The sequence below is a fragment of the Eptatretus burgeri genome, chromosome 2 (assembly GCF_056783735.1).
Source record: "Eptatretus burgeri isolate ZD-2024b chromosome 2, Ebu_testis_v1, whole genome shotgun sequence".
Lineage (NCBI taxonomy): Eukaryota > Metazoa > Chordata > Myxini > Myxiniformes > Myxinidae > Eptatretus > Eptatretus burgeri.
In genome coordinates, this window is record NC_140962.1 from 84,314,135 (window position 1) to 84,341,285 (window position 27,151).

At 43.0% G+C, this 27,151-nt stretch overlaps 1 protein-coding gene across 4 annotated transcripts in view; it reads left to right on the forward strand.

Moving 5' to 3' along the window:
- The first annotated feature begins 390 nt into the window (after positions 1-390).
- LOC147032467 (uncharacterized) overlaps positions 391-27,151 on the forward strand; it is a 73,648-nt gene continuing 46,887 nt past the window's right edge. The window contains exons 1-8 of one of the 4 annotated variants that reach the window (XM_085870104.1): positions 391-873; positions 16,172-16,319; positions 17,826-17,899; positions 19,372-19,512; positions 20,000-20,104; positions 20,215-20,280; positions 22,033-22,125; positions 22,398-22,523. In XM_085870104.1, coding sequence (XP_085726230.1) covers positions 799-873; positions 16,172-16,319; positions 17,826-17,899; positions 19,372-19,512; positions 20,000-20,104; positions 20,215-20,280; positions 22,033-22,125; positions 22,398-22,523 — 828 coding nt within the window. In that variant the 5' untranslated portion in view covers positions 391-798. Of the gene's footprint in view, positions 874-16,171; positions 16,345-17,825; positions 17,900-19,371; positions 19,541-19,999; positions 20,105-20,214; positions 20,281-22,032; positions 22,126-22,397; positions 22,524-27,151 lie in introns of those variants that run through there. The other 3 variants (XM_085870106.1, XM_085870107.1, XM_085870105.1) reach the window with 3 other exon arrangements.

The following is a 27,151-nucleotide window of genomic DNA, read 5'->3' on the forward strand; positions in this document are numbered from 1 at the left end:
GAGATGGATGATTAAATGGTGCTGATGATGTAACTCACGGGGTAAATTCCTCGTTTACATCGATATAAACTTTATGTTTCCTTAAAATACACCAATGTACAATGATTCAGGGAGAATGTCATTTCCCGAGTTATTTTTGATTCCCCCACAGATTTGATTTCATGTTGCTTTGTTCGTTCTCCGATTCCAGTGACGTGTGATGGCCGACGGGAGTGGAACGTGCAGGGATCGGGGGGTTTTAGTACCACGTGACCCGTTCTTGACGTGCTGCTGAGTTTAGCCACGCCCACCCTCCGTTTCGCCACGCCCACTCTCAGTTTGACCACGCCCAAAGTACGTCTGCTATGTGTAAATACAGTACGTACTGTACACGACGAATCGGATTTGTTGTTGTTGATATAATTTTGATCCGCTCGTTCATGACGTTTAGTTTTTCTATTCCATCAGCAGGGGGAACCGGAGGATTGCGAAACAAATAATAATAATAATAATAATAATAATAATAATAAACCCCCGAAGGGGTCGCCACGCCCGGCGCACCGTTGCCTGGATCCCATATCGAGCTTTATTCCCCATTCTCATCGCCATCAACAATCCCCAGTCCCCTTCCTCGCATCCCGAGATCCAAGTCTCCCACAAGTCTTTCCGTTCCCCACCTTCCCGATGCCCCCGATGCCTTCCCCGAACACTCTGGCCTAACCCACGTGAGGATAACCGCTTATGTAACGGCGCAATTACCTCAGGCCGGCCCGCGGCGATGGGTGGCCGGGCCGGGTGCCGAGCGGTATTAGAAGCGCCATGAGTGACGGACAGGACGCGGAGCAGGCCGAGCTGCTGTCCGTTGGTTGCCTCGTCAAGGAGCGCTGGAAAGTGGTGAGTTCAGCTAAAAGATACGGAGAGGAATTTTAGGGGTGGTGGACGTGTGTATGTGGTGTGTGCTAGGGGTTAGAGGGGTGGTGGTGTTTCATGTAGGGGAGGAGTAGAGGTGTCTGATGTGGAGAGTGGGTGAGGAGTAGAGGTGTCTGATGTGGGGGGGGTGAGTGGTGGAGGTGTCTGATGTGGAGAGTGAGTGAGGAGTAGAGGTGTCTGATGTGGAGAGTGGGTGAGGAGTAGAGGTGTCTGATGTGGAGAGTGGGTGAGGAGTAGAGGTGTCTGATGTGGAGGGGGGTGAGGAGTGGAGGTGTCTGATATGGAGAGTGGGTGAGGAGTGGAGGTGTCTGATGTGGAGAGTGGGTGAGGAGTGGAGGTGTCTGATGTGGAGAGTGGGTGAGGAGTAGAGGTGTCTGATGTGGAGAGTGGGTGAGGAGTGGAGGTGTCTGATGTGGAGAGTGGGTGAGGAGTAGAGGTGTCTGATATGGAGAGTGGGTGAGGAGTAGAGGTGTCTGATGTGGAGAGTGAGTGAGGAGTAGAGGTGTCTGATGTGGAGAGTGGGTGAGGAGTAGAGGTGTCTGATGTGGAGAGTGGGTGAGGAGTAGAGGTGTCTGATGTGGAGAGTGAGTGAGGATTAGAGGTGTCTGATGTGGAGAGTGGGTGAGGAGTAGAGGTGTCTGATGTGGAGAGTGGGTGAGGAGTAGAGGTGTCTGATGTGGAGGGGGGTGAGGAGTGGAGGTGTCTGATATGGAGAGTGGGTGAGGAGTGGAGGTGTCTGATGTGGAGAGTGGGTGAGGAGTGGAGGTGTCTGATGTGGAGAGTGGGTGAGGAGTAGAGGTGTCTGATATGGAGAGTGGGTGAGGAGTAGAGGTGTCTGATGTGGAGAGTGAGTGAGGAGTAGAGGTGTCTGATGTGGAGAGTGGGTGAGGAGTAGAGGTGTCTGATGTGGAGAGTGGGTGAGGAGTAGAGGTGTCTGATGTGGAGAGTGAGTGAGGAGTAGAGGTGTCTGATGTGGAGAGTGGGTGAGGAGTAGAGGTGTCTGATGTGGAGAGTGGGTGAGGAGTAGAGGTGTCTGATGTGGAGGGGGGTGAGGAGTGGAGGGGTCTGATATGGAGAGTGGGTGAGGAGTGGAGGTGTCTGATGTGGAGAGTGGGTGAGGAGTGGAGGTGTCTGATGTGGAGAGTGGGTGAGGAGTAGAGGTGTCTGATGTGGAGAGTGAGTGAGGAGTAGAGGTGTCTGATGTGGAGAGTGGGTGAGGAGTGGAGGTGTCTGATGTGGAGAGTGGGTGAGGAGTAGAGGTGTCTGATATGGAGAGTGGGTGAGGAGTAGAGGTGTCTGATGTGGAGGGGGTGAGGAGTGGAGGTGTCTGATATGGAGAGTGGGTGAGGAGTAGAGGTGTCTGATGTGGAGGGGGTGAGGAGTAGAGGTGTCTGATGTGGAGGGGGTGAGGAGTGGAGGTGTCTGATATGGAGAGTGGGTGAGGAGTAGAGGTGTCTGATGTGGAGAGTGGGTGAGGAGTGGAGGTGTCTGATGTGGAGAGTGGGTGAGGAGTAGAGGTGTCTGATATGGAGAGGGGTGAGTGGTGGAGGTGTCTGATGTGGAGAGGGGTGAGTGGTGGAGGTGTCTGGTGTGGGGGGTGCAAGTGGTGGAGGTGTCTGATGTTAGCAGGTGGGGAGTGGAGATGGTGGTATTGGGGGTTTGTTGTGGATGGGGAGGTTTTCTATACAAGAAGAGTTATGTGGGTACATTTAAGGAAAAGGTGTGTGGTGTGGGATTGGTTATGGATGGTGTAGTGCATGTGCAATGTAGAAGATTAGTTGGAGAGGTGTGTGTGGTGTGCTTTATGGTTATTGTGATGTTTCAACTCGTGAGTGGGTGGATAGTTTTTTCTTTATTGTGGGGGTTTGTGAGTAGGGGGGGGGGTGAGGATGACTATTTTAGGGTTGGTCATTTCTCCAGAATATAAATACCATGGACAGCGTGTTAGGAAAATGTGTTTTATAAATGTTCATGTTGGCAGAAAGATCACATGGTACAGTTTGATGTTTTTTTAATTGTTTTTCAATCTTGAGTTACAGGAAAGGAACTGAAACAGCACTCGGTAGCGCGCATACCTCCGCCACGCTGGCAGTTTACGTATTGTATGCCACTGATTGGCCGGATCTGGATTCGGACCTCAACTAAAATCAAATCTGCTGGTTCTTGTCACCGAACCAACTCATCCACCAAGTTTTGTCATAACTCGTCCACAACTTGAGAGATTTTTGAGAGATCGTGCTCTCTATTGTTTTTGGCCCCATCTCTCAATCAGTGTGACCACTCCTCATTTTCATAAATGCCAAGGTGAGCCAATGAAAAAAGCCAATAATTCACAAGGTTTTGGAAAAGCGATGATAATAGAAAACCAAGACGCCAAGGTGAACAACGAATAGCCAAGATCTTGTGAAAAAAGCCAAGGAGTGGTCACTCAATGGTGAAGAATCACTTTAAAAATTCTCGGATCCGGATCTGGATCTTCGCCAAAATCCAATCATTTCGTTCTTGTCACACACCCAACCTCTTCACCAAATTTCGTCTGAATCTGTGCAGAACTTTTCAGGATATCCTGTTCACATAGAGACTAACAAACAAAAAAAAAACAGGGGTGAAAACACATCCTCCATCCATCTTCAGTGGCGGAGGTAATATAAAGAAGGACATCCCTCATCATTCAAGATGATCTGTAACATTTCGAAAGATTATGTGGTTATGAAGAGACCCTTTTGGGTCATGCCTGGTGTTGGCTTACTGGTTAGGGTGGTGGGCTCGGGATCCTACGATCCTGAGTTAAAATCCCCCTCAGCTGTTGAATTAATACCAAGTGGGGTTGACTCTGCCTGTCATCCTTCCGAAGTCGGCAAAATGAGTGCCAGCATGCTGGTATACTGTGTCGGAGTGGCGACCCGTCCATGACTGTGCCCAATAGCCAAGGAGACTGCTGAGGCAGCACCAACGCTCTGCACAGAGTTTGGTTCCAATCTCCTCCTTTTGGGTCGGTGTAGTATCTTCGACAAATATATCGAATTCTTAAAAATAAAAAATAGAAAGTGCTGATTATTCTCCTCCTTTTTGTGCAGGGTTAATTTTTATTTTTATTTAAGAACCTTAAATAATTCCCATACATGACAAACTATATCTTTTCGGAACCTCATATTTTTTGCGTAAATGTAGACTAAATAAATATGTCCTGCGTAATAAATATTGGAGAAGCATGGTTACATCTTTCTTTGCATGTGAATTCACAAAACGCTCGATTATGGCATGAAATGCCATTGCATTCCGCTAAAATTGCTGTTTAATGTGCCTTAAGTCGGCAAAGAATTATTGGCCCAATTTTCTTCTCAGAAAGAGTAAACTCAGAACGTTGCATCAACATAATCCATGAGTTTCTTGGGCACCTTCCAGAAGACAAAATCAACCGAGGATGGTTTCAGCAAGATGGTGCCACGAGTCGCACTTCACGGTGCAGCAAGAACGAACTTAGGCTACTTTTTGGTGACCGTGTGGTGTCAAAGTCATTATGGGCACCTCAATCCTCAGATCTTACTTCTCCAGATATGTTTTTGTGGAGATATTTGAAGGATACAGTGCTTAGAGAAAGTGTACACCCCATTTCAAAATGTTCAACTTTTGTTGCCGTGTAGCTTGGAATTAAATTGCATTAAATGAGACTTTTTCCCACCTTTATTTACACATCATAACCCACAACTTCCAAGTGAAAAACAAATTCTACAAATTTCAGAATATTCATAAAAAAAATACAGAACTAGAATATCTTGGTTGGATAAGTGTCCATCCTACTGAGTTAATACTTGGTGGAAACACCTTTGACAGCAACGACAGTTGTGAGTCAGTTTGGATCGGTCTCTCCCAACTTTGCACGCCTTGATTGGGAAATACTTGCCCATTCTTCTGCACAAGACAGTTCAAGCTCAGTCAAGTTGTGTGGGGAGTGTTGATGGACAGCAATCTTCAAGTCATGCCACAGATTTTCGATTGGATTTAGATCAGGGCTCTGACTGGGACACTCAAAAACGTTTATCTTTTTGTTCCTTAGCCACTCCAGTGTAGCTTTTGCTGTGTGCTTCGGGTCATTGTCGTGCTGAAAGGTGAACTTCCCTCCCAATTTCAGCTTTCTTACAGATGGCAGCAGGTTTTCCTCAAGGATTTTTCTGTATTTTGCTCTATCCATTTTCTCATCTCGTCTGACAAGTGCCCCAGTCCCTGCTGATGAGAAACATCCCCATAACATGATGCTGCCACCACCATGCTTTACAGTAGGGATGGTGTTCTTTGGGTGATGTGTTGGGTTTGCACCAAACGTAACGGTTTGCACTGAAGCCAAAAAGTTCCATCTTGGTTTCATCAGACCACAAAACTTTTTGTCACATGGTTTCAGAATCTCTGGAGTGGTTTTTTTGCAAACCTCAAGCGAGACTCAAGGTGGGCTTTTTAGTCGCGAGGCGTGGCGAGAAAGAGAGCTCTGCGTTGTTCTTCTTCTTCTTGCTCTTTGTCTTGTCCTTCTTCTTCTTGTTCTTCTTCTTCTTCTTCTTGTTCTGAAGACAAAACCTTTCGGACTCGGCTCTTTTATATAGAGGATCCGGATCTCCTTAAATACTAAACACCTGTACACGTCCTCACATTGAGGGTGCCTTTTCAGAGCGTCTATCATGAACTTTCAAATATATTCGGACATTTGCTTTAAAGTTTCGAAAAGTTCACGTTACTGTTTAAAGATTATTCCATTCAATGTATTGTAATTTCGTAAATACACGATTTTCTCGTCATGAACGACGATCGTCCATGACGGGTCTCGCTATTGGCTCAATCAAGGCACGTGACGAAATATCGGAAGTTATTGTTGTTATTTTTTCTTCTTCTTCTTCTTCTTCTTCTTCCTCTTCTTGTTCTTGTTCTTCTTCTGGTGAAGACAAAACCTTTAGGACGCGGCTCTTGGACACATTTGTCCTTGTTTGAGGAATGGCGTCCTTCTTGCCACCCTACCATACAGGCCAGACTTGTGGAGTGCTTGGGATATTGTCACCTGCACACAGTGACCAGTCTTTGCCATAAAAGCATTTACCTCTTTCGAAGTTGCCATTAGCCTCTTGGTGGCCTCTCTGATCAGTCTCCTCCTTATTTGGTCATCCAGTTTGGAAGGACGGCCTGATATAGGCAGGGTCCTTGTGTTACCATTTATTAATGATCGTCTTGCCTGTGCTCCAAGGGGTATTCAATGCCTTTAAAATATTTTTATACCTATCCCCTGATCTATGCCTTTCCACAACTTTATCCCAGAGGTCTTTTGAAAGCTCGTTGGTGCTCATGGTTGGGTCCTTGCTGTGAAATGCTCCACCCAATAGAGGAAACCTCCAGGAATAGCTGATTTTATTCTGAAATCATCAGAATCACTACAATTTAATACAGGTGGAGGCCAATTAACTTGGTGTGTAATTTTGAAGGTGATTGGTTTCACCTGAGCTAATTTACAATTGTTATTATAAGGGGGGTGGACACTTATCCAACCAAGATATTCTAGTTTTGTATTTTTAATTAATTTTCTGAAATTTGTAGAATTTGTTTTTCGTTTGGAAATTGTGGGTTACGATGTGTAAATAATGGTGGAAAAAGTCTCACTTAATGTAATTTAATTCCACACGATAGGCAACAAAAGGTGAAATTTTTGAAAGGGGGTATATAGGCACTGTGGTATATATATATATATATATATATATATATATATATATATATATATATATATATATATATATATATATATATATATATATATATATATATATGTGTGGTATAAAGGGGGTATATAGACTTAATTCTTCGTCCGACATGTTTTGGCCAACCATTAACTCGTCATGTATACTTGCTAAAACCGGATCCCGTTAGGTTGTGCTGCCATCATCATCTGCTGTGATCGGCAGCTCATCTAGTGGTAAAAGTACAACGCATCCATTCCTTCTGCAGTCAACTGCGATGACAGCCCAGAGATTGCATCAGCATGACTGTGATCAACTGATCATCTATACTCGATATCAAAAGTATGTACTCGTATGCTCACAGAATTAAAGCTCACCTTTGAATACAGATTACTGCTGAGGTTGGAATAGGACACTTGCGCCTAAGAATAGTTTTAAGGGGTTTATCATCCTTCAAAATAGTAAACTTGTGACCATAAAAGTATTTGTGAAACTTATTTTCCCCCAAAAATCAGGTCCAACGCCTCTCGTTCAATCTGGACATGCTTTCATTCATTCGCAGTGACAGTGTATGGTGTCAATGCAATCGGTCACTCATCTCCATTGTCAAACACGTGCGAAAACACAGCTCCGACCCCATATGCCGAAGCATCACATGCTAACTTGATCTCTCGGTTTACGTCATAATGTACAAGCATAGACTTCCCAATAACATGCCTTCACATAGTTTGAGCGCTTTTTCGTAATTATCCATCCATTCCCAATGAACATCTTTCCTGCAAAGCTTCTTCAGTGGATGTAGCATCATGGCTATGTTTGGAATGAATTTAGAAGGCCCAAAAATGATCTCAGATCTGTGCTGTTCTTGAGAATGGGCGCATTCTGGAGTATGTCCACCTTTACCTGACTAGGATGTAGACCACCTTTATCTACTCTATGACCCCCAAAACTCTACAAGAGTTTTGGAACATTTCACATTTGTCTGCTTTCACTCGTACTCCGTACTTCTCCAAATGTTGGAGTACCACATCCGACACCTCATCATGTTGGGAGATGTGATGCGAATATCATCCAGACGGCAAACTACCCCACATCCATTCCTTGCAGAATTTGGTTCATTACCCCTTGAGAAATTCCAGGGGCAGAAGACACTCAAAAAGGCTATCCATTAAACTGAAATACTGTACACACCTGTGTGGATTCATTGTCAAATATTACTTGGACTCTTCATATAACTCTAGTTACAGGAAGCCATTTGTCAGATCTAACTTTGAAAAGATCTGGCTGCTTGTCAGAGTTGTGGATAGATCACCCACATTTGGCAAAGTATTGGCTGGATAACTCTCGAGGACCTTGTTTACAGTCATTTTATAATCCCCGCAACCTCAGAACTGTCCGTTTGATTTTGGTACGACGGAATAGCCCAACAACTTTGATCTATCTCACTGATAATGTCCTACATCTCTAATCTCTTTAGTTCTTTGTCCACCCTTTTCTTCACCAGGGTATTAGACGTGGCTTACAAGAGATGGGCTTGGCATGGTCTCGTAGCACCCCTCTTGTGTTGAACCCTTTCATTGATTTTTCCTGTCTCGCTAAACACACTAGGATATTGCCGAGTAACATCCTCATGCAAACGATACCTCGACTTGATGTGGAAAATGTTCCTTCAATATAGCTCGATGGAGCCTAATCAATTTCTTCCCACTAGTGCTTTTGTTTTGTTTTTTTTGTATACCTTGTCTAGGCTCGTGTGAGAGCTAACACACAACGCACAGCAAGGGGGGCATGAGACGAGAGGGGAGGGAGTGGGAAGGACAAAACAGTGGGGAACAGAGACTTTAGGAGATCTGTGGAAGGGAGAAGGATGGGGCAGGGAACACGGGGTATACAAGGTGGACATCACACGGATTTTCAGGAAGAAAAGTGGGGACTTTGAAGGAGGTGGGCGTGGGGTGGATTAACGGGGGTAGAAAAGATCGAGGATTTGGATGGGGGACAATAAGAGGTGGTGGTGAACAGCTGTTTCGAAGGCCTGGAGGGAATAATGGGATTGAAGAGAGTGAGGGAGTTTATTGCAAAGGCGGGGAAAAAAAGGAATGAAAGAGTGAAGGTGAGCAGTGATTCGTGATTTTGGTAGTTTTACCAGAAGAAGTGCTGGCCTGTTCTCAGCCACTATGATCACTGGTAACCTGTAAGACTGATCCTGATAGCTTCACAACTCCACCTTCGTTTTCTGCAGTCGGTGATGTATTCTTGCAATTAAAAGTCTTCATGAACCAATCTTACAGATGCACCCATGTAAATTTGCATTGGTATCATGGTTCCTGCAATGTATCATGCATTGGTATCATGGTTCCCTCGGACGAGTGTTGAACTGGATGTCCCGTCTGTCGGCATTAGGTGGTCGTCAAATATCCCATGGCGTCCTTCGTGAAGAGTAGACGAGCTATCGCGGAACCTTGGCCAAATTCCAAATTCCTTCCCTGACTTCCTGTGTCAGAGTGGCGACTTGTCCAGGATTGAAACCCTAGTCAAGAAACTGCTTCGGCAGAACCGACGCTCGATATAGAGTATGGTGTATGACGGCCTTCCTTCTTGACCCGACTCTTTTTCCCTCATGTCCAACATACTAAAAATACATCTCCAAAAACTTTGTTTATACCAGTCATTTCAAAAGTTTTGTACAATATATCTTCTTCCTCTTCCTGCATATGGCAGCTGTGGAACCCTACACTATTATTATTTATAATATATATTTATCAATAATATATTATATACAGGGTGTCCCCAAAAAATATACAACTTTTCATCTGCAAAGAGGATGGTCATAACATATATATTTTAAAAAGATATATGGCTGGATAGAAAGCTGAAAGGTTGAAGTTTATTGTACCAATGTCAAAATTGCCACCAAAATTTAAATTTTGGTATAGAATCATCGTTTTCTTTTAGACCACATGTTTGACGTAGGCTCCTCGTTGTCCGATCACTGCCTGCAAATGCGTTGTCATGTTCTCCATCACTTTGGGAAACGTTTCCTGAGGAATGTTCTGGATTTCTCGGTGGATGTTTTCCTTCAGCTGATCAAGAGTCTGAGGCCTAGGGTTTCCATAGATCCTGTCCTTGAGATACCCCCACAAGAAGAAGTCTGGAGGAGTAAGGTCATCGGAATACGGTGGCCACTCAACGTCTTCGTAGGGGGAGATAAAGCGGCCCTCAAAATGTTGGTTGAGAAAATGCGTTTCCCTGGCTGTATGGGGCGGTGACCCATCCTGCTGGAACCACTGGGTTCTCATCTGGATCAGGTTGTTTCTCCTACGGCCCTGAGTACGTAGCTCAGGCAGATAAAATTCCTGAATCATTTCGCGATAGTTCCTCTGGATTATCGTGCAAGTCGTCCCTGGTCATCTTCAAAGAAGTATGGACCAATTATCCCATACCAATCAACCGCCACCCACGTGGTGACTTTGAGAACAGATCGAGGCACCAGTTCAGTTGATGCATTACCAGGATTTTCAGTTCCCCAGTACGGAAAGTTTTGCTTGTTTACCTCCCCGGACAAGTGAGCATGGCATTCGTCTGTCATGTGAAGTTTTTTGAGGAAGTCTGCAGCTTCCTCCAACTTTCTTGAGAACCAATTTGCAAAGTCTAGTCGTTTGCGTTTCTGTTGATCAGTAAGCACCGCTTCCATTTGAATTTTGTATGGAAAGGCATGAACGTCTTGGCGAAGGATCCACTGAACTGTGCTCTTATGAATGTTTGTCTCGGCAGAAAGTCGTCAAATCGATTTTTTTGGACTCTGAACGACCGCCTGTCTCACCATTTCCACATTTTCTTCACTATGACCTGTCCTCTTCCGACTACCGTGACCCTTGTGAAGGTCACAGATGGTTCCCACATTGGTAAACTTTGCGATGGTGCACTTTATTGTCCGAAAGTTTGGTGCATGGCGCAAGTGGATACCGAAATGTCTCGAGTAAAGACGTTGCACCTGTATGACACTTTTCGTCTGGTGCCAAAGTTCAATTTTCGTCCGTTGTTGTACGGTCAGTCTTGGCATTTTTCTGGCGCTTGTTTGGTATCAAAATAAACTTCAGGGTCTCTACAACAAGAAATGAAGCATTAGTGACAAAATTACTGCTTTTTTAGGATCAAACGAAGCATGTTAAAAGTTGTATATTTTTTGGGACACCCTATATATATATATATATATATATATATATATATATATATATATATATATATATATATATATATATATATATATATATATATATATATATATATCTATATACTTATATATATATATATATATATATATATATATATATATATATACATATATATATATATATTTTATATCTTCTTCCTCTTTCGGCTTGCTCCCGTTAGGGGTCGCCACAGCGGACCAACCGTCTCCATTTCGCTCTATCCTCCACATCTTCCATTGACACTCCAACCACCCGCATGTCCGCCCTCACCGCATCCATGAACCTCTTCTTTGGCCTTCCTCTTCTCCTCCTGCCTGGCGGCTCCATCTTCAACATCCTTCTCCCGATATACTCCGTTTCCCTCCTGTGCAGATGTCCAAACCATCTCAATCTCGCCTCTCTCACTTTGTCTCCAAACCGTCCTACCTGCGCTGTCCCTCTAATATACTCATTTCTTATCCTATCCATCCTCGTCACTCCCAACGAGAATCGCAGCATCTTTAACTCTGCCACCTCCAGCTCCGCTTCCTGTCTTTTTGTTAGTGCCACGGCCTCCAAACCATACAACATTGCTGGTCTCACTACCGTCTTATATACTTTCCCCTTCACTCTTGCAGCTACCCTTCTGTCACAAATCACTCCAGCAACTCTTCTCCACCCACTCCATCCTGCCTGCACTCTCTTTTTCACTTCTCTCCCACACTCTCCGTTACTTTGGACAGTTGATGCCAAGTATTTAAACCCATCCACCTTCCCCACCTCAACTCCTTGCAACCGCACCATACCACCACCCTCCCTCTCATTTACGCACATGTACTCCGTCTTACTCCTACTGACTAACATTCCCCTTCTCTCCAGTGCGTACCTCCACCTCTCGAGGCTCGCCTCAGCGTGCTCCCTACTCTCCCTACAGATCATGATGTCATCCGCGAACATCATAGTCCATGGAGACTCCAGTCTGATCTCGTCCGTCAACCTGTCCATCACCATTGCAAACAGGAAAGGGCTCAGAGTCGATCCTTGGTGCAATCCCACTTTAACCTTAAACCGGTCCGTCATTCCTACCGCACACCTCACCGCTGTCACACTGTCCTCATGCATATCCTGCACGATCCTCACATACTTCTCCACCACTCCCGACTTCCTCATACAATGCCACAACTCCTCTCTTGGCACCCTATCATAAGCTTTCTCTAAATCCACAAACACACAATGTAACTCTTTCTGGCCTTCCCTATACTTCTCAATCAACATTCTCAAAGCAAACATCGCATCAGTGGTGCTCTTTCCTGGCATAAACCCATATTGCTGCTCACAGATCGTCACCTCTCCTCTCAACCTCGCTTCCACGACTCTTTCCCACAACTTCATGGTGTGGCTTAACAACTTTATCCCTCTGTAATTTCCACAGCTCTGCACATCACCCTTGTTCTTGAAAATCGGAACCAGTACACTTAATCTCCACTCCTCCGGCATCATCTCACTTTCCAAGACTTTATTAAACAATCTGGTTAACAACCCCACTGCCATCTCTCCTAAGCACTTCCATGCCTCCACTGGTATACCATCTGGGCCAACCGCCTTTCCACTTTTCATCTTCTTCATAGCAGTCCTCACTTCATCCTTACTGATCCACCCCACTTCCAGATTCACTATCTCCACCTCCTCCAACCTTCTCTCTCTCATTTTCTTCATTCATCAGCTCCTCAAAGTACTCCATCCACCTTCTCAACATACTCTCCTCGATCATCAGCACATTCCCATTTGCGTCCTTTATCACCCTAACCTGCAGCACATCCTTCCCAGCTCGGTCCCTCTGTCTTGCCAATCGGTATAAATCCTTTTCCCCTTCTTTTGTATCCAACTTCTCATACAGCTCGTCATATGCCTTTTCCTTGGCCTTTGCCACCTCTCTTTTTGCTTTTTGACGCCACTCCTTGTACTCCTGCCTACTTTCTTCATCTCTCTGACTATCCCACTTCTTTTTCGCCAACCCCTTCTTCCTTATACTTTCCTGTACTTCCTCATTCCACCACCAAGTCTCCTTATCTTCCTTCCTCTGTCCAGATGTCACACCAAGTACCTTCCTAGCTATCTCCCTCACAACTTCTGCTGTCGTTGCCCAATCATCCCACCCATCTTTACCACCATCCAACGCCTGTCTCACCTCCTCCCTAAATTTCACAAAACAGTCTTCCTCCTTCAGCTTCCACCATCTGGTCCATGGTTCAGCCCTCACTCTCTTCCTCAACCTCACCTCTAAAGTCATCCTACAGACCACCAATCGATGCTGTCGAGCTACACTCTCCCCTGCCACAACCTTGCAGTCACTAATCTCTTTCAGGTTGCATCTCCTGCTTAAGATGTAATCCACCTGTGTGCACTTTCCTCCACTCTTGTATGTCACCCTGTGTTCTTCCTTCTTCTTAAAATACGTATTTACCACTGCCATTTCCATTCTTTTTGCAAACTCTACCACCATTTGCCCTTCCACATTTCTCTTGTTGAGACCGTACCTCCCCATCACCTCCTCATCCTCTTTATTCCCTTCCCCAACATGTCCATTGAAATCTGCTCCAAACACCACTCTTTCATCCTTGGATACACTCTCCACCACTTCATCCAACTCACTCCAGAAATCTTCTTTATATTCCATCTCACACCCCATATGTGGGGCATATGCACTGATGACATTCATCATCACCCCTTCAATTTCCAACTTCACACTCATCACTCGGTCAGACACTCTCCTCACCTCCAATACCCTCTTGACATAATCTTCCTTCAGGATTACCCCGACACCATTTCTCCTCCCATCCACACCATGGTAGAACAGTTTGAAACCACCTCCAATGCTCCTCGCCTTACTCCCCATCCACTTGGTCTCTTGTACACACAGTATGTCCACCTTTCTTCTCTCCATCATATCAGCCAACTCTCACCCTTTGCCAGTCATCGTCCCAACATTCAGAGTTCCAACTCTCACCTCCACACTTCTACCCTTCCCCCTCTCCCACTTCCTCCGGACTCGCCTTCCCCGTCTCCTTCTCCTCCTTCGCCCAGCAGTAGCACAATTTCCACTGGTACCCTGCTGACCACCGGTACCGGTGGCGGTCGTTGGTAACCCGGGCCTCGACCGATCCGGTATGGAAATTCGTTTTGTTGTCCGCATAATGATTTGGCATAGGTTTTTACGCCGGATGCCCTTCCTGACGCAACCCTGGTCGCCTCTTACGACACACAGGGATATGGTACACCTATTCTAACCGGGGCATACACCGGGCCCAGTACACTGGTACTCATAATATATTATTATAATATATTATACAACTATAATATATTATTTATAAAATATACAACTATAATATATTATTTATAAAAATATATTGTATTATATTATATATATATATATATATATATATATATATATATATATATATATATATATATATATATACAGTATATATATATATATATTTTTTATATTTATATTAAATATATTTATTATATATATATATATATATTTGTTTATATATTTTTGTTTTTATATATATATATATATATATATATATATATATATATATATATATATATATATATATATATATATTTTTTTTTTTTTTTTTTTATCCCCTGCCGCGTGGCGGAAGGGGAATATTGTTGTCACCCGTGTCGTCCGTCCGTCCGGCTGGCTGGGCGTCAACATTTATAGCTGTGAGTGTAATAACTCAAACTGTTCGCCATATCGATTTGAAATTTGGGTCACACATGTACCACCTGAAAAGGAAGAACCCTTTTGATTTTGGGCATGGCCAGATCCAAGATGGCCAACTGGGGCGGCCATCTTGAAAAAAATGCTTTTTGTAAAAAATGGAAAACTGCTTATCTGATTTCAATTATTTTTGGTTACTACGTTCCTCACCCCTGGGGAACTTTTTCGAGTTGATGACCAAATGGTGTCTTGTTTCCAATTCACCTCCCTCATTATCTGGAATATGTATGACCATTTTCATTCAATGGTGGGGGATTCCCCATCTCTGATGGTATATATATATATATATATATATATATATATATATATATATATATATATATATATATATATATATATATATATATATATATATATAATCAGACGCACCTCCTGACTTATGGTGAGCACTGCCGCAAACTATGTCTCACATGGTAAAACCACATAATCCGCAAAGAACAACCACCCGTCTGCCACCCAGACAATTGTTCCTGCTAATGAAAACCATTCAACTAGAAGGCATGTGATGTGATTGGCGGGTGAATCGAAACATGTGGAGTGTGACGAGCACTCCCCCTATCTCCATTGGACGTAGTACTACACCAAAGCGGCACCTCCAACCCAGAGGCCTCGGCGGGGCGACTGTCAAACACAAAGATTACCTGGTCAACATCAAACGGAACCACCTACCTGGATTTCAGGCTTATTTGCCCTCATCAGGACGGCATACCGATAAATATCGAGCCAATGATGACCACATTCTTCATTTATACATCTGTGTGAATGTGTACTGTGTCGTGTCACCTTGTGATGGCAGAAGGTATTACAATATCCCTTTTTTACCTGGGCAATGCTGAGGTGAAAGCACTCTCTCCACACGGGTAAATTTGTCCTCCTTCCCTTCTCCCCCACTACACCCCACCCCACCCCACCCCACCCCCGACGGAGGAGCCTATCAAAGCCTGTCATTGTGTGTGAGACATATACAGTGGGGAGCGACATCAGGATGAATGTTGGGATAAAGTTGGGGGGGGGGGCCGGACGTGAGGGCAGTGGAGGGAGGGGGTTAAAGCACCCTATGCACGGGTAAATTTGGCAAACAGGATGACTAATTGGTCTGTCAGCGAAGCGAAGGGTAGGCTCTGCGAGTGGACTATAAAAACTGAATAAACCAGTCATTCAACTCTTTCGAAAATTTGAAACGTACGTGAGGCACGCTTGCAGAATTTTCAGGAGGAATAATCACATGGTGAGTACAAATATATTTTTGTGCAAGCTTTGCAAAGCCCCATTTTGCACATTGGATTTGACCTAATCTTTGAAATCTATCAAGTCATAAGGTCTTGAGTCCAACTCCTTGTGTCCCAAGTCGAGTTCAGAGCCAGCAAAAAAAGGAACGTAAGATGTACTCACTGAGGTTTTAATACTACAGCCTTTACGATTACAGTAGTCAGGGGTGGTTGGCCTGTATATTGACCAAAATGCCTACTCTTGAAAAAACAAAAATACAATTAGAAAGAATAATTTTGCACTACACTCCTCTCACCCCCTTCAACCCTATCCTCAACTCTTGGGACCTGTTGCAGCTCAAAAAGATTGGTGGTGGGGGATTCGGGGACATCTATGAAGCTCTAGATCTGCTGAGCCGGGAATGCGTTGCACTCAAGGTTGAGTCTGCACAGCAATCAAAGCAGGTTCTCAAGATGGAGGTGGCTGTGCTGAAAAAGCTTCAGGGTACGTTAGTGAAGAGCATTGATTGGTAAGATAATGCTAGAGTGAGGTTGTGCAACACTTAAAACATGGTTCATGAAATATACAGCACTTTTACTTTAAAAAATTTTTTTTAAAACATTTCAATGTATGTTATACAATAATTTGAGTGCGCAAGAACAAAATGGTTCTTCACACAAAGTGAATTCTCATACAAGCCTTTCATTTGGACAGTGTCAGTGGTAGTAGGAGTAGTAGTCATAGATCACGTATCAGCTGCTATTGGGGTTCACACTTTGGAAGAGTCAGCACTGGGCCATGCACATAACTTGGTCTGATGTGGAGCGTTACATGCTGAGGAAATCTAGAAGCTGGAAGCCAAAGGTGCTTTGATACTGCCACAACTACCATCAAATGTGAACATTGTGTGAGTCACTTCTGGACCCTCATTTTCCTGTGGCCCCACCAAAATGCTTTCCACTTTCTTGACTTTTCCTCGCGTGTCACCATCAACAACTATGCACAGCCAACAAACAACTACAACAAAATAATGTTGGTTGTGCATCCCATGCAACTACTACTACTGCTACTTTAATGGCTCAATTTTTTCCCCACTTTATTGTGGGGTTGGCCAGGGAAGGTGTTTGGATGCGTCTTTCAGGAAACAGATAGCCAGGTCTGACAGTCGACTGAAGGTTGCAGGAGTTTGGAATTTAGTCAGGATGCCAGAGATAAATAATCGACTGTTTGCAAAAGACGGTAAGATTTTTAACTCACCAACTAATGCCAGAAGGGAGGACACCCATATTGATGTCCATCTGAAGCACGGGGACACTTTCTGATGCAACTCCCCAACTGTGAAGCACCAATCTGACAGTTTATAGTCGGTTTTGGAAATCAAACCCAGACTGGACAATTCAAAAGTAAGTTTGCCACCTATGCACGATATGTTTGTGACCTATGCTACTGAAGTACCATTCTGTTGAACATGTCGGCATCACCATCAGCCATGACCTTTCCTGGGCTGATCACATAACAAAACTGGCCTCCAAAGCCAACCGCAGACTGGGCGTCCTCCGTCGACCCATGTCTTTCCTTAGAAAACCAAAGCTACTCTCAGTCGATAAGGCATTTTTCCGTGATCCAATGCAGCACTGCACTCCACTATGGGCTGGAGTCCAGTATTACATCTGTCTCTTGTGTATTCTGTGGAATCTAAAGCTCTCAGAATCATTGGAATCTCCTATGATGAGTCAAAAGCACAGGGTCTGTTGCTCTCACACAGACTTCTGCCAAGTAGGAAACTTCTGTTTTTATTCCTCAAAATTTGTTATGTTGATGGGGTATCATGAGGTTATCAACTGGTACTGATGAGTTTTTTTTTGCATATGATTGGTCAATTAGGTTTTTTGAATGTTTTTTTGTACACATACAAAAATATATAATTACTTTTTGATTGTTCTTTATTGTATGACTTTTAATCCTCTTTAAAAAAAAAAAAATGCTTTTCTTGCTTCCTGTACCTTTCAGGGTATGATCATGTTTGCAAGTTTGTTGGTTGTGGACGAAATGAGAGATTCAACTATGTAGTTATGCAACTGCAGGTACTGCCACTGAATGAGAATGTAATTGACTTGTTTCACAAGAAAAGAGATCTGTAATCTGTGCACAAGTTAGAATACCTGTTATTAACCTCCGCCATCTTCGAAGATGGATGGAGGTTTAGTTACTGTTTTCACCCCTTTCTGTCTGTCTGTTTGTTTGTTTGTGAACAGTATTACGGAAAAAATCCTCGACGGATTTCGACGAAACTTGGTGGGGGGGGGGTTAGGTATGGTCCAAGGATAATGCCATTAAATTTTGGACTTGGTCCCCCCCCCAAAAAAAAATTTAGAGAAAAAAATATATTTTTTTCATTTCTACATGTTTTAAGTGATTTCCAACCCCCCCCCCAAATAAAAATTTGGATAATTTTTTTTTTTGCATTTCTACATGTTTTAAGTGATTTCTAACCCCCCCTAAAAAAATTGTTACCCCCAAAAATAGAGAATTTTTGTTTTAAATTTCTACATGTTTTAAGTGATTTCCAACCCCCCAAAAAAAATTGTTACCCCCCAATAAAAAGAATTTTTTTTTTGCATTTCTACATGTTTTAAGTGATTTCCAACCCTCCTCCTTCCAAAACAAATTTTTTTAGAAACAACAAATTTTTGCAACTTTTTTTTAAACATAATTTCGACCTTTTTTTTTTTTTGCATTTTTACATGTTTTAAGTGATTTCAACCCCCCCAATAAAAAAAGAATTTTTTTTTTGCATTTCTACATGTTTTAAGTGATTTCCAACCCTCCCTCCAAAAAAATATTGTTAGAGAAAAAAAATTTTTGCAACTTTTTTTTCAACAAAATTTCGATTTTTTTTTTTTTTGCATTTTTTACATGTTTTAAGTGATTTCCAACCCCCCCCAATAAAAAAGAATTTTTTTTTTGCATTTCTACATGTTTTAAGTGATTTCCAACCCTCCCTCCAAAAAAATATTGTTAGAGAAAAAAAAAATTTTGCAACTTTTTTTTCAACAAAATTTCGATTTTTTTTTTTTTTTTTGCATTTTTACATGTTTTAAGTGATTTCCAACCCCCCCCCCCCCCAAAAAAAAAATGTTGGAGAAAAGAACTATAACTGTCAGCACTGTTGACATCATATTTAATGAATAAGATATAAGGTTCACTTGAGTGACCCAGCAGTATTGGCGGCGGAGGTTTTCCACTCTCCTGAGTGCTCCCCCTCTAGTTTATCTCTGCTTTAGCATTAGTAGCATATTGTGACTTCGGTTGTAGTGATTACGAAGTTTGCTTTGAAATCATTTCCCAAGTACTTTATTTTGGGCCATGTTTCAACGTAAACGGAATTTTGCTGCATTGCGTAATTGGAGATTTATTTGTGCTTCAGCATGATCATTGTTGGCATCATTGGCATCATTTGTTTACTTTATGCATTACTTCATGCAATATCATTACAAAGTCACTGCCGCACGATCAGTGGCATGACAACTGGTGAACAAAATACCTTTGATTTCAGGGAAAGAACCTTGCAGAACTGCGTCGCAGCCAACCACATGGGACGTTTACTCTTGGCAGCACACTCAGGCTGGGTCGGCAGATACTTGAGGCAATCGAGAGCATCCACAACGTGGGGTTCCTGCATCGCGACATCAAACCTGTATGCTGCAGGCACCACCGATAGCTCTGTAAACACCCACCACATGTACCCCTGTAAATAAATACCCATTGCCTGCAACACCCGGCGCCCCCGTCCCACGCAACACCCGGCGCCCCCGTCCCACCCAACACCCGGCACATTCAGCCTCCGCGCCCCCCTCTCCCCTGCCTCCGGAGCACCTATGGCCTGCAACAGCTGCCAACAGCTCCCAGAAGCACCAACAGCTGCCTTCATCATTGCACCACAAAGCACACCTTCTTTTATCCTGTGGCATTTGTATTTGCCTCATCCCTTTTGCTGCATGTTTTTCACGCTTGCATCCAATGATACACACAATTGCACACCATGGTACCTGTTTTCCCGTTCCTAATTGTCCTGGCACGTTTCACAACTACCAAAGTGCTTTTGAAAATAATTCAAATGTTGATTCGCGTAACCTTCTCAAATGACATGTTTTATTAATTTTTTTTCCAACTCCATGCAACAGTCTAACTTTGCCATGGGACGGACACCCACGACCTGTCGAAATTGTTTCATGCTTGATTTTGGTCTTGCAAGGCAGTTCACTACCTGCACAGGCGAAGTTCGGCCGGTACGTCTTGTTAGTCACACCTCATATGTTCTGTCTCTTGTTGCAAAGCACAATTAGAAGCGATTTAATCCTGGTTTATCGTGGATTGCCTGTCTTTTTTTACTGTGCAGCCTCGTGCTGTCGCCGGCTTCAGGGGAACAGTACGTTACGCATCCATTAATGCCCACAAAAACAAGGTTGGTGTCAGAAAACCAGCAGTGTTGCTCATTGTTTTTGAACTGCTTCTTGGCTAAGCTGAATTTACTTTAACCCCCTCCATTTCAAGGGCTTCTCAAATCAACACAATTACACTGTTTGTTTTTTTTACTGATTTTTCTCTTGCCAAGGATGCAATTCATCATTACTTTTTTATTAGCATTACTTTTTTTGGAAACCAAAGTACTTTTGAAAAGTTTTACAGAGTGGAGCTAAATTCACCACTTATTTTGAACAGTCCAATGGAGGGGGTTAATAATAACAATAGTAATAATAATAATAATAAGTTTTCTGTTCGAACTTTCTTGCATCATGATTTCCATTGGAGCAGTTTTAGTGGGTTTTTGCATGGTACTTGAAGTATATTTGCCATCTCGGGCACAAAGGCATGACACATGCATTGCATTCTCACAATCTTGTTCCACTTTTTCATACCTTGACACGGCATTTTCCTGGTCATAAGCATGCACGGCTTTAATTGTGCCTTCGAATATCGACACAATTCAAATGAAAGGCTTTGATAGTTGGGAGAAGTAGAGAGAAAAACAGAAAGGAGGTTAGCAGTTTTGATTTAGGGGAAGGGAAATGGTGGGATCTGTGGAGTGGGAGAGGAATCTCGTGGACACTAGAAGGGCACTCAGTAGAGTGCATACCTCCGCCATGTAATACCTGATCCACGAGACCATATCAGGCCCAATACATTTTTAAAATATCATGCTATATCGTTTTTGGCCCTATCTCTCAATGGTGAAGAATCACTTTAAAAATTAAATAATTCTTGTATCCAGATCCGGATTTGGTTCTTCACCAAAATCTAATCAGTTCGTCCATGTTACACAACGAACCTGTCCACAACTTTTTGAGATATCATGTATACAGACAGACAAACAAACAGACAGAAAGGGGTGAAAACATAACCTCCTTCACCTTCGGTGGCGGAGGTAAAAAACGCTTTTTGCATACATAATATGGAAACGACCCTTCAGCTGGATGGCATGTGACAGCCAAGAGTTACTTTAACTTAACTACGATATTTGTCAACAAAGTTAAAGTATTGATTGTAAGGATTTGCCAAGGTCTTTGGGGTGCCAGGTTGATTTAATGGTAATTATTTCAGCGTACCTGAATGCTAGACAGCCTGATGTTGGCTTAGCGGTTAAGGTGGCTGGCTTTGGACTTTAGGGTCCGGAGTTTGAGCCCCCTGGTTACCGTTGAATTAACACCAGGTGGGGTTGACTCAGCCTGTCATCCTTCCAAAGTCGGCGAAATGAGTACCAGTGTACTAGGGTAATAACCATTTGGGGTGACCTGCGTCGGAGTGGTGACCCGTCCAGGACTGTTCTCCTTGCCAATGAAACTGCCTCGGCAGCACTATGCGCCTTTACGACACAAAAGGAACGGTTTTATTATTATTATTATTATTATTATTATTATTACTACCTGAATTGTATATAGACATCTCAAACCAACCTGTGATATCTAAGGAAAATTTAGATGCAACTCATCTTTACATTGATACAACTTGCCTTTGTAAAAAAAAAAGAAAAAAAAAAGGATTATTTATAAATAAAAAATACAATTCCTATGTTACTTTCATCAAAGTGGACTCACTAATTGATTCGTCACATTGCTTTAAGATTTTTCTCATTTTTAAGTGATACTTTGTGACCAAAATCACACACCAAATTATGGTTTATTTCCAAGACTTAATGTGTGTTTTCGCTGTATTGCAGGAGATGGGACGGCATGATGACCTCTGGTCCCTGTTCTACATGTTGGTGGAGTTTGCAGTTGGACAACTACCATGGCGGAAGATCAAAGACAAGGTGCTGTAATGTTGTTCCACTTTGATCTCAGAGTTTATGAACTTTGGAAGATAATCCAGATGGAATAGATCGCAAAGGCAGAGGGATAAGGTTTGAGGGCAAGCTTTTACATGTCATAGTCTTTGAGCGGGGTTAAGGAATTGTGTGAGATTGGGAAAATTAATGTTTGACATTGTTGAAGATAAAGTTTTCTTTTGAAGGATTTGTGACATAGAGAGTGGAGAATCTCTTGAGGTTAAGATGTATAATTAGGTGGTATGAAACTGCTGCAGGAACAAGTCGGCCAGATTAAAGAAAAGTATGACCATCAAATCCTGCTGAAGCATCTCCCATCTGAATTCAATGCTTTTCTCGTCCACATTTCTAACCTGGAATATTTTTCTCGGCCAGACTATCAGGTCAGTAACTCTTTTATGCCATGGTTATCTTCTGTGCCCATTTTGTAATGGGCATAAGCTTAACCTTGTATTTCTGCTTTATTATTAAAGCCTGTTTAAGAGCATACGTTTTTGTTTTTTTTGAGTGTGAGGTGAGTGTGCATACCTCTCGTGCTAGGCCATCCTGTTAAGCAATGAGAGTAGGATATTGTCAATTAAAAGTGGTCTATATAAATATGGGCTAACAGGATGGCCTCGAGGTATGCACACTCACCTCCAAGCCATCTAACCTGGGTTTGAATCCTGACAACTTAAAAAATGCCATCCCAATGTTTCATAGGCAGGGTGATTCCTCAACGGGTGTGCCGTTCCTTGGATGGACATTAAATTGGGAATCCTGTCTGCCAGCATTAGTTGGGGCCATTAAAGATCCTGCGGTTTCCTTTGTGAGGAATAGGCAAGCTCTCGCCGGCACCATGGACAAATTCCAAATCCTGCCCTAACTTCTGCTGTTAGAGGGATGACAAACCTCTCAGCATGGCCCTTTCCATGAAACGGTTTCAGCAGCCAGCACAAATGAACGCTTTGGTGCTTGATGTATATATATATTGAAGACAAAGTGGGACGTGATGGCTCTCATTGGAGTGAAAAGTGAAACCACATCAAAAGATACCATTGTCTCTTCTTCCTGGATTCTAACCTTTCTTATCCTCTCCACAAATTAATCACTATTCTTCACTGTTTTATCTCTCTTGCCTGCAAGCCTGTTAATGATGTGTGCTAAGAAGCCAGACAGTTGGTATGACAGCATTAGCAAAGAACACAGTGGGTCTCAGGGAGACATCTTTTCTGTGTTATGTAATTTCAAAGCTGAAGGACATGGAATCAACTGGTGACAAATCAAGATGAGTTTACCATTCATCATGCAGAGACTGTGACAAATTCTGCAGTGGTGAAACTGGAAGGAATTTGAAGCAAAGGCTCCATGAACATGACAGAGCAATTATGCTTGGAATGGTGACACAGTCGGCCAGAGCAGGCAATTGTCTGCAATCAAGCCACAAGTTGGACTTGGATTGGACCCACGTCCGAGACACAACAAGATCCAACAAACGACACACATTGATTCCGGAGGCACGTGACCAGAAACAAATAAAGGAATTTTCTTCGATTCTGGAGGCACGTGACCGGATTACCGGCACGTGACTGGAAACAAATAAAGGAATTTACTAAGTCGACGTCAACACTCGAGAAGGTGGTCTAACTTGGGAGACTGTAGAATACTCATACCCACACAATACACACCAATAATACGAATGGCAAAAACTGGAAGGTGAAAACAGCTGGACAAGGTGAGGAAAAAAAAAAGGACCACGAGACCTGTAGCTTATCTGGGCCCTGGTCTAATGGTGTAACCAAAATTTGGTGGCATTCTAACTGGTGGGTCAGGAGAAGAAGATTTTTGAAAGAATTTGCACGATTTTCTCTAAAATTCACCAAGTTCACCATTTTGACACACTTCCAGTCAAGTAATCAGCGTGACCTCCGCAATTTAACATCATGAACCTGTCCTGATGTTGTAACCCAAATTTGGTAGCATTCTGACTGGTGGGTCTGGAGATGAAGATGTTTTTAAAAGGAATTTACTAAGTTGACCATTTTGACATACTTAAAGTCACGTGACCGGAATGAGCTTTGCAATCCCCTTTACAAGTCAGGAGCAGAACGTGGCTGCCAAATTTCAGCCGGATGGGCCCAGCGGTTTGGCCGGAGAAGTCGAAATAGAAGACGGATGGATGGACAGACAGAGGGACGGACGGTGCACAATGACAATACCTTACCTGGAATTCCAAATCCAGCTAAGCTAAAAACAACAACCCTTGATGCCCAACACCCCACCCACACATGTACAACACCCAACAGAACCTCCACTCAACGGATAACCCCCACATCACCATGTCCAACCCAGGCACGAAGCCAGCCATCTTCCTGCCCCTAAAATAAAAATGCAAGAGCAAACACACCCCATACATACAACACCAGATCACGAGTAAATAAAAAGAGCAAAGCAGACGAACGATGATGTGATTGGTGTTGACCAATATAAAAACACTCCTCAATTGACTTCTCACACCGGCACGTGACCCAAAACAAATTGTCGCCTTGGGAATAAAAGTGGACACGTGCTGAGGCTTCGGGTCTATTGGCCTGAGGAAGCCCACTGGGAAGCGGCTGGAACGTCGCCTGAGACCGGATCTACTTTTTTTTGGTTGGATGTGCCTTTTCCTTAAAAAAAAAATACAAAAATAGATTTACCTTGTTGCAGTCGGGGTCTTCAAGTCTGTCATGCCGCTGGGTGGGGAGGGGACAAAAAGGTCTCCGTATCCACCCGGATTAATTTGGGCGCAAATCGGCATCTCAGATACCCGACTGCCGCAAATTCACCTGACAGAATTGGCCGAGCCAGCCATCAAGCAATCGGCTAATTGAAGCACTTAATTCGCGGACCCAAAACTACGTAGTCTGTGGGCTTATGTAAAAAAAGCAAAATTTTGGGTAGATTCTTTGCACCCGTGTTTAAACACATCTATAAACTTCACTGATTCAGAAAAAAAAGGGTGCCAGTTTTTCTATTAGCTTTTAGGGCCTCCATTTTTAATTTCAAAATGGCTGCCGTTTTTACCCTATATGTATGCTTTTTTCGGTATTTAACGTTATTTTGAACATATACTTCAAAGTGTGTGCAAATAGAGTTTGGGTACCAAATGCATTGTAGTTGAGACAACTGTTCATCTGAACTCTGTTTGCATGGATGTCAACAGGTTTGATGTTAATGTCAAGAAATATTGGTATGAATGTGACACTTATTACTGGTATCTGACGAATATTTTCTGCTTGCAATTTGATGCATATCCACTGTGAACCAAATAACTTACTGCTTTATTTCAGAAGACCAAAAATGCACAGTGGACATCCAATCCTATAAAATCCATAAGGCATTGAAATTTATGGCAAATTGTTAATTTCACTTATGGTTATGATTCCAGATTAACCATGGTGTCCTGTGGAGAACCATCATGTAAGAAGCGTGCAACTGAACCTTCCATTGACTTTCGAATCTGCTTGTTGTGTCAAGGAGACAAGTTCACTGACATTAAAGGTGTTCATCAACTGGAGCATCTGCGACTACCACAACTGGAATCATACCAATCATTGTTGGACTGTATAAGAAAGAGGGCTCAATATCAAAACCCTGAGTATGTTCGTTTGCATCAACAACTGAGTGGCATATCTGGAAAAGAACTGAACAACCAACATGCAGTGTGGCACAAATCATGTCATGGTAAAGCAATGCACAAGCAACACATTGAGAGAGACAAAGCTAGATATGACAAAGCAGTTTTATCTGAAGAATCAAGTGTATTGTCATACAGCAAAGTCGGTGGTCGCCCTCCCGCATCACAAACATCTAACACCCCAAAGCAAGCAACTCCTGCATCTACCAGCACACTAACAAGATCTCGTTACCTTCCATTCCAAAAGGAACACTGTTTCTTCTGTCAAAACGAGAATATTTGTGGTGGTAAGACAGAACAGAACGCCTTATTACTTGTCGAAGTGTCGATATTGGAGTGTAAATCCAAAACATAGTTGATGTTAGCGGGAATGAACAATGGAAAGTAAACCTGGCAAACATCATAACTGATGGCGACTTTCTTTCAAGGGACATTCAATATCACAAAAATTGCCATACCATAAACTGGCGCAAGTACATACAAGCCAAAGAAAGAGTCAGTAACAGAGAATATCAGGCAGAAAATACAGTGGAATTTATTTCTGCAGAGATCGAGTTCAGTGCTGAATTGCAGGAATCTATAGATCAAGGAAGCATCCCACTACAGACAAGAGCACAGTGATAAAGCTTCTGGAAGATCTGGTGGCCAATGACACAGCTTAAGCTTCTGCACAACCTGCCAAGTTTGAAGAGGGATCTGAGACATGTCTTGTAGTTGATGGAATGGGAGTGGTGCAGGAATTAATGGCAGTCAAAAATTTCAAGACTTGCAAAGAACTTGCAACATCCTTTGTCACACTCATTGACTCAAAGGCTCGTGGATATTGTCAAGTGCGAGTTATATTTGATAATTACACCAAGAATGCATCACCGAAGGAGCAGACTTGAGAGCGGCGGAAAGGCAAGCTGAAGGGAACTAAATCCTACATTGTTCAAGACTCAACAGGCATCAGACAAAAAGATGTTTCTCGCCAGCAGCAGCACAAAGGATTCACTAACTTTCTACCTTTCCCATCAGCTCATCCACTACAGTACCGTCAATACAAGGTTATGACTGCAACACTGAAAGAGGTCATGACGAATTATGAAGTTGAAACAATGACTGGTGTCAGCACACAGGAAGAGGCGGACACTCTTATAATTTATCATGCTGTAGAAGTTGCGAGCAATGGAATGAATGTCCACATATATTCACAAGACATATATTCACACTGATGTGCTACTTTTGGCTCTACGAAGAACACCACTACTTGGCAACCATTCTGCACTAATCATGGGCACAAGCGAAAGATGACGGAAAGTCTTCCTACAGCCTATATATGACAAGTTTGGCCAAGAGAAATCAGCAGCTTTG